The sequence below is a fragment of the Triturus cristatus genome, chromosome 2_1 (assembly GCF_964204655.1).
Source record: "Triturus cristatus chromosome 2_1, aTriCri1.1, whole genome shotgun sequence".
Lineage (NCBI taxonomy): Eukaryota > Metazoa > Chordata > Amphibia > Caudata > Salamandridae > Triturus > Triturus cristatus.
The window spans coordinates 429,454,732-429,463,803 of record NC_140581.1 but is presented as its reverse complement, the minus strand read 5'-3'; the positions used below and the strand labels follow the sequence as shown (position 1 = coordinate 429,463,803).

The 9,072-nt window shown below is 44.2% G+C and overlaps 1 protein-coding gene across 1 annotated transcript in view; it reads left to right on the top strand.

The window, feature by feature from the left end:
- Positions 1-1,254: 1,254 nt before the first annotated feature.
- Positions 1,255-9,072, top strand: part of CD180 (CD180 molecule) — a 92,934-nt gene continuing 85,116 nt past the window's right edge. The window contains exon 1 of the mRNA XM_085640735.1: positions 1,255-1,458. Coding sequence (XP_085496861.1) covers positions 1,357-1,458 — 102 coding nt within the window. The 5' untranslated portion in view covers positions 1,255-1,356. The remainder of the gene's footprint in view (positions 1,459-9,072) is intronic.

The window sequence follows — 9,072 nt, the reverse complement described above, 5'->3', positions numbered from 1 at the left end:
AATTTCAGAACAATCTTGAATCAAGGAATGGGACACTCACATGTAGGCTATATTTGGAGCCTGACCAAGACATGAGGTGATGCTCCCTAACCTGTACAACGTTGCTTCTTACAGTGACATCCATATGCTCCACAGGTCTGTTACCTGGCACGGTGGATAGGTGGCCGCGTGTACCTTGACAGCCATACGGCCAATGTGCAGTATGGGAGGTCAGTTTTCTGCACAATGGCAAAACTCTGCGTACCATGCCGTATGTGGCCTATTCATAGTGTACCCGTGAGCATACAGAATGTTGTGGTGCCTTCCCACTTCACCGTGTTTCGGCTGCAGAAACGTTTTTTCAAACTGAACAGGTGGCATTTCATGTGTGCTTGCAGCTCCCCCAGCCGACTCATAGATTGGCATATCTGTTTGGGCTGTAGGTTTCATCCTGCTGCTGTGGCTTGAATGTCCCTAGGCTTTTGATCAATGACATAAGTCCTCAGCCCCCATCTTGCTACACAGAGATTATGACATCATTTGATAATATTGCCACATGTGGTGGGTGCATTTATGCCATTATTCATAAATAAGCAAGTTGGGTAAAGTACAGTACGTCATCACAAAGCATGCACGTGCCTCCCGGCCATGGTAATGCAGGTGCTCCAGGGGGGTCATTGTAGGCAGGTGTGGGACAGATGTCCTCAATGCTCTGCTAACTGCTCCACTAACCACATAAAGATGTCCCTTGATGGGCAGCAAATGTCTGCTCCGCTAGCTTTGTGGGCATGGTAATGAGATGCGGCCACACACGGTAGTCCACTTCATTAAGGTGTAAATGCCACTCAGTCCTTGAAAGGCAAGGCTACTGTGAATGCTGTTACTCCAGAAAAAGATGTATTCACGCGAGGACGATGCTCTGGGGGATGTTTTAAGATTTCTTTCCGCGTATGCACGGTTTACCATTAAAACCCCTGGCCCAGAACTGATTATGGCTACCAGTAACACCGATAAACAACGTGTTTATATGGACAACACACTCTTTGTTCATGACATTTGGAAAAAAAGAAAAACATTGAGACAGACAGAAACTCGATCAAAGATTAAACTTGGTCCAAACATCACATTTCAATTAGGATTTGAAGCACATGACAATAGAAATCCTGTAGACAGTTTTGAATGCCCTTCTGCTGAAAATAAACTAGCATATTACTTCCAGTTACTGTTTCCGATCTCTGCTCTCAGGGGCATTGCTTGCTTCTGCTTTTCCTTCTTCTTTGTTGGTACCTCCGACACCAGACGCTGCACCGAAGCTGGGCGCAATGCCGCATTAAGCACACACTCCGGATTGCAGCGGGGGTGCGAGATTTCTTTTCGATGGCTCTCGGCAAATGTCTCTTCGCCCTGGCCCTGGCTGCCCACCTCGGTTTTGAGGCCTCGAAACAGGAAGTTTCCGTCGCAGAGAAGACCTGTGTGGAGGTAAGTAAAAGAACGCGTGCCTTGTTTATGAAAAACAAAACGCGCTACTCAACGCCACTTGGGTTGAGGCGCGCCGAGCTTCACATTTTAGAAATACGAGTTTATCACAACCTATGATTGAATTTATTGGCGTTTGCCACAAACATTTTCCGTGAACACAGATCAAATTATAAAAACATGACATTAATGGATACTGAAAACAGAAGGCAACATAGTACATCATGGTATAAAGATTAGTTCCGAAAACATATTTGCGACTAATATGCAGGACCGAGGTTTTAGGCAGACATAATTAGCGACAGATTAAAATCAGGGACTTTTATGTTTGTATAGTTCTCGGCATAGAATTCTTTTGACATATGAAAAGCTATCTTTTGACTAGTGTTTTTCCATCTTCTCAAGCTAAAGGATGGTACAGAATGAAATCTCATAAAGTTCCCTCTATCTACAGTTTATTGTTTGATGTGTCTCTTGGTTGCACCTGTGTCATTTTCTAAAACTACGTTACTTAGGGCCAGATGTAGGTAAAATCAAATTTGCGAATCCTTAATAGCGAATTTTACTGATTCGCTATTAGGGACTCGCAAAATTGAATGTAGGTAGGAATCGCTAAAATATTAGCGATTCCTTAACATTCCTTAATAACGAATCGCAAATTGAGATTAGCTAATAAGGAATATGTACCCATTCATTTCTATGGGCTAGGAGGCCCATAGGAATGAAAGGGAAGATTGTCACTATTAGCGATTCGCTATTAAAGAATGGCAAATAGCAGCCGCTATTTCAAGGGTGCCAGGGTGTCAAAAGGACACCCTGTTGCACCCCTGAAATGTGCATGTGTGCACATGTGGCAGACATACATGCCTTAAGGGCATTAATGTGTGCCACAAGGCTCTTTAAAAAAAGCAAAAAAGTGCTTCTTTAAAGGAAATCTCTAATTACCACCAACTTAAAGTTGGTGGCAATTAGCGATTCCTTAAGGCTAAAGTGCACTTACTTTTGTGCTACTTACATTACATTTAAGGAATCACAATTTCCGATTCCTTAAATGCAAGAGCAAAATAAGGAATCGCAATTTTGCAATTCCTTATTTTGCTAGTAGGTTTAAACTCACCTACATTGCTCGCTGCCAAATAGCGATTGCAAACGCTGGAATTCTGCTAATTTCAGCGTTACCGATCGCTATTTGGCCACCTACATCTGGCCCTTAGCATTATGCAATCTTGAACGTAGTTTCCAGGTTACCCCTCAAAAAATGCCCACTGTGCACGAGACAGCTGGGTCTTAGTGATAAATTGTGGTAGTAGTCAGTGTCCGAGGCAGGAAGGTCTGGATTCTTGGGTTGTGCAGAAATGTGGGTTCTCACGAATACTGTTCACCTTTTAAAACCTCCTCGTGGCTGTGGTTTTTAGAAGAATGGCTTCTGAGGATTTGGTCACTTTTTTGTTTCACAGGCTTATGTCTTGTGATATGAATTCACACACAATTATATTTGTATTCCATAGCTGGAAGAATATATATCACCTACTGGCGGTCTCCGGTAGATAGCTATAGTTAAGACCATGTTTCCATAGAAAAAGCGTTTATTGACTTGCTTATATCTTTGGTGTTGTTTGATGAATCGGCACAAAAGTTTCCAAAAATTAAATGTCATAGCTAGTCTTGTGCATGGAAAGTTGCAGGATGCTCCGTCTAGTGGGAGCAGAGAAAAAGGCGTGGCAAAAGATTTTTTTTTAAAAAAAGTGTTTCCGTTGTTAATTCAATAGGAGCTTTAGACACATCTGCAGCCCGGACAACTGGACGGATTTACACCAAATTTGGCAGGAAGGTAGATTTTGGTTTGCAGATCACGCTTTCAGTTATGCGGTGTAAATCTGTTCAGTGGTTGTTGAGAAATTTATGGTAATCCAAATTTAGATATCTGGAATTGTAGCTAATTCGCTAATAATAATGAGCTCTGCAGGGAAATGCATGGCTCTGATTGGCTGCAAACACTTCAACTAGGACGTGTTGGCAGCCGTTTTAGGACTTGGCATCCGCCGAGTCCCACACAAAATTATAAAGAAAAAGAAAAGGGGATTGGGTAGGAAGACCCTGACCCCCAAGCCTTGGTCTTGGGGTTCCAGTGGTACCCCGGCAGGGCAAAACAAAAAATGTAAAAATACTATTTTGCTGCAAATTCACGAAATTCCTGAATTTGCAGCAAAAATGAAAAAAAACAAGCGCCGGCTCCAGCGCTTATATATACTAAAGCCCCGGGGTGGGCCAAGTCCCGGGAGCATGCAGCGTTTATTTTTATAAAACAGGAGGGGGCACATTGGGCCCCCATCCAAGGGCTTCAAAATGCCCCGGGGACCACCACCTCCCTGGGGCTCATGTAAATATGGTGCGGAAGCTGTGCTGACTCACCTGCGCCCCGAGGACCACCACCTCCCCAGGGCTTTCTTGTTTTATAAGGAGGAGGGGGGCCATTCGGCCCCCCACTGACCCGTTCTCGGCTCCGGGGACCACCACATCCCCAGGGAGGCCCGTGCAAATAGAAGGAGGGGGCGCGCAGCTCCTCTCCTGGAGCCATACATGGCCCTGGGGACCGCCACTCCCAGGGAGGGAGCCGGCTAAAACCACAGGGGCTTTATGCTCCCCCACAGTCCCAGAGAAAAGTACAGAAAGAGGAAAAATAAATGTCAGAAAGGAGTAAAAAGAGGAAGAATAAAAGGTCAGCAACAAGCAGAAAGAGGCAAGATAAAGGTGAGAAACGAGGAGACACAGGCTAAATAAAGGTCAGCAATGAGCAGAAAGAGGCAAAATAAAGGTGAAAAACAAGTAAGAAGAGGCAAAATAAAAATGCGAAACGAGCAGAAAGAGGCAAAATAGAGGTCAGAAACCAGAAGCAAGAAGCAAAATAAAGTAGAGAAACTAGCAGAAAGAGGCTGACTAAAGGTCAGGAAAGAACAGAACGAGGCAGAATAAAGGTAAAAAACTAGCAGAATGAGGAAGAATAAAGGTCAGCATTGAGCAGAAAGAGGCAAGATAAAGGTGTGAAACAAGTAGAAGGAGGCAGAATAAAAGTCAGAAACGAGCAGAAAGAGGCTGAATAAAGGTCAGCAATGAGCAGAAGGAAACCGAATGAAGGTCAGCAACATGCAGAAAAAGGCAAAATAGAGGTTAGAAACTAGCTGAAAAAACCCCAAAAAGGGTCAGCAACAAGCAGATAGGGGCAAACTAGAGGTCAGAATCAAGCAGGAAGAGGCAGAATAAAGGTCAGCAATGAGCAGAAAGAGGCAAAATAAAGATCAACAACGAGTAGAAAGAGGCAAGATAAAGGTCTGAATCATGTAGAAAGAGGCAGTATAAAGGTCCGAAACAAGCAGAACGAGGGAAAGTAAAGGTAAGCAATGAGCAGAAAGAGACAAAACAGATCAGCAACAAGCAGAAAAAGGCAAGAAAATGATCAGAAACAAGCAGAGAGAGGCAGAATAATGGCCTGCAACGAGCAGAAAGAGACAAAATAGCGATCAGAAACAGGCAGAAAGAGGTCAAATAGAGATCAGAAATGAGCAGAATGAGGCAAAATAGAAGTCAGGAATTAGCAGAAAGTAGCAAAATAGAGGTCAGAAATCAGTAGACAGAGGCATAATAAAGATCAGAATTGAGCAGAAAAAGGTATAAAATGAGCAGAGAATGAGCAGAACCTCAGAAACCCACTCACGGAACAACTCAGACACTCTCATACCCACTCACAGACCCATCCAGACACTCATGCATCCATTTACAGAATCACTCATGTTCTCTCTTACCCACTCACAGATCAACTTAGAGACTCACACATCCACTTACATACCCACTCAGAGATTCACATACTCACTCATAGACCTACTCAGACACTCATGCAGTCATTCACATACTGACTGACATACTCATAGGCAACTGTCAAATCCACTTAGATACTCTCAGACCCACTCTGACACTCATGCACCCACTCAGACACTCATGTACCCACTCAAAGCCCCACTAAGACACTCATGCCCCACTTACACACCCACTGAGACACTCATGCACTCACTCACATACTCACTCTCAAGGGTAACAGTTAGGAAATAATATTTAAAAATTTAGATATTCACTGAAAAACAAAGGTTACAGGGACATTATAGGTAGGAAATAGAATTAAACAAACCTTAGAAATGCAATGAAAAAAACAAAGGTTGCAGGGATGTTACAGTTAGGAAATATAATTAGTTACAACCTTAGAAATTCACTGGAAAAAACAGAGGTTACAGGGTCGATATAGTTAGGCTCAGATTTCATTTGTACAAAACCAGTGAACTTCAGAAGTTATCGTTAGCTGATAACGTATGCCCCCACAATGCACTGCTTAAGACCTCACATATAACATCACTCATGACATGGTCAGTGACATCACTGATGACATCTCAAATGATATCACTAATGACCACTGATTACATCATCCACAAAACCACACACACACCAACTCACACCCCTTACAACCTCTCATAAACCCACTCACATAACCTCACAACCACTCACATATCCATTCACAGACCTATACAAGTACACACACACAACCACTCAGTCATCCATACTGCCACTCACACACCCACTCACTCACTCATAAGCCATTCACACAACCACTCATTTACCCATAACCTAATCATACAATCAGTCACTCACCTTTACACACACTCATGCACCTACTCACTCACCCATACCGTCACTCACATACCCACTCATATACCCATGCATCCATTCACATCTTCAGTCACTCACCCACACAGGCACTCACACATATACATCCACTTACCCATAAAGTCCCTAACTCACCCTATCAGTCATTCATACAGGCACTCAGACAGCCACTCATTCACCCATACAGCTACTTATATACTCAGTCACTCACCCACACAGCCACTCACATAGCTGCATACTCACCCATAAAGATACTCACACATTCACTTACTCACCCGTACAGTCTCTCAATATAGCCACTCACTCACCCATACAAGCACTCTCACACTCACTCACAACCATGTACTCATTCACACATCCATACAAGTGCTCCCACATCTGCTCGCTCACTCACCCATGCAGCCATTGACACAGACACAATCTCCAATACAACCACTCATACACCAACTCACTTAACAAAACACCCATTCTAATAGCCAATCACTCACCTATATAGCCACTTATACGCCCAAGCACTCACTCATATAGCAATTCAGACACCCACTCACTCATCCTTACAGTCACTCACACATCCAGTCACCCACCCATACAGTCACTCACACAGCTGCTCGATCACCCATAGAGCCACTGATACACCCACTCACTCACCAATACAGCCACTCACACAGCCACTCACTCACCTACATAGCGACTCACACACCCACTTATTCACCCATACAGCCATTCACACAACCAGTCACTCACACATGCTTACACACAGTCACTCACATAATATATGAAAGAAGTAGTATCACTCATTAGTAGTACTAATTTAACTTTTGTAGTACTACAGCATATATGTTTAATAATCATAAATTCTTAGAAAATACACTCACTGGCATTAGTAATGTCATCCGTGATGTCACTGGCCATGTCATGAGTGATGTATTATAACATCCCTGTAACTTTTGTTTTTTCAGTGACTATATAAATATATTCAATGAAAAAACAAACGTTACAGGTTGTTAGGCTCAGTTTTCACTCATACAATACCAGTGAAATTCAACAGTACTTACCTGAGCTAATGATAACTTACGCCCCTGCAATGCACTGCTTATGACCTCACATATTACATCACTCATGACATGGTCAGTGACATCACTCATGACATCATCAAGCTGGGTCTGGTAGCTTAGTGGACTAATGCATCCACTGCAGGGGTCTGTGTTCAACCTCATGGTCACAGGTTCAAATCCGGCGGGTACCCTCATCCTCTCATCCTATCTGAGGTTGATCAAATGAGTACCATTGAGTTGGGTAACAATAAACATCTGTTATTCAGTGCCAAGATACCCCATTGGGGGTGAACATGCACTTTACAAATACACATGTTATGTTATCATCAAATGAGTGTACGTGTTATCTAAGAGTGTATGAGTGTTAAATATATATACTAACCAACTACAAAAGTTAGATTAGTATACCAGTTGCACTACTAATGAGTGATGCTATTTCTAGCATATGTGATCTGAGTGGCTATATGACTGTATCAGTGTATGGGTGGGTGTCTCAATGGCTGTATGGGTGTTTAAGTGTGTTTATGAGTAGCTGTATGGGTGAGTGAGTGGGTTTCTGAATAGCTGTATCGATGAGTGAGTGGGTCTCTGACTAGCACTATAGGTGTGTGGGAGGTTGTATGGGTGGGTGAGGGGTGTCTGAGGGGTTGTATGGGTGTATGAGTGGTTTTGTTGGTGTGTAACTGGGTGTGCGAGTAGTTGTATGGGTGTGTGAGTGGGTGTGTGAATGACTGTATGAGTGTATAAGTGGGTGTGTGAGTAGATGTGTACATGAGTGAGTGGTTGTGTGAATGGCTGAGTGGTGAATAAGTGGGTGTGTCAGTGGCCATATAGGTATGTGAGTGGCTATATGGGTGGATGAGTGTGTGTGAGTGACAGTATGGGCATTTGAGTGGGTATCTGAATGGCTGTGTGAGTGACTGGGTGTGTAAGTGGGTGTATGGGTAAGAAGGTGGCTGCTTGAATGGGTGTTTGGTTAAGTGAGTTGGTGTGTGAGTGGCTGTATTGGAGAGTGAGTATGGGTGAGTCAGAGGATATGGAAGTGTTTGTGTGGATGTGTGAATGAGTATGTAAGTGGTTGTGTGGGTGTGTGAGTGCTTGTATGGTTGAGAGGGGCTTTTTTGAGAGGCTGTATGTGTGAGTGATGGTGTATGTGTGTCTGTATAGGTTAATATGTCTGTGTGTGAGTAGCTGTATGGGTGAGTGTATAGCTGTGTGAGTGGCTGTATGGATGAGTGACTGGTTGTATGAGTGGCTGTATGGGTGACTGAGTGGTTGTGTGAGTGTCTGTATGTGTAGTGCCATTCAAAAGGGCCATATATAGTTCCAAGAGGGGGGCTTTGTGGCCTCCAGCCTTCTGTTTGCATGGGCAGCCCCAGGGAGGTGTGGTCCCCAGGGCCGAGATCAGCCCGGGAGGGGGAGGGGCCAGGTGACTCCGCTCTTTCATAAAAAATTAAATCCAGGGGGGTTGTCTGCAGGGCACGGGGGTCAGCACGGCCGACTTAGTCAAGTTATTTATAGGTTCATAGAGGTGGTGGTCTCCAAGGCTCAGAGGAGTCCGCAAGACCCTCTCTAAGCATTTTATTTGGAGCCCCAGTGATGCGGTGGTCCCTGGGGCTCAAAGGGTGTCTGTGCAGCCCTCTTTATAATTTGTAATTAGTAGACCCAGGGAGGTGGTGGTCCACGGGGCCCAGAGGGGGTCCGCTTGGCCCCCCCTTACTATTAAATTAGCCCCAGAGAGGTGGCGGTCCCAGGGGCCTTTTTAAGCCCTTGGAGGGGGCTCCCACATGCCCCCTCCAATATTTTATTCAACCCCAATACCCCCGGCCCACCCAGTGGCTACAATAAAAAA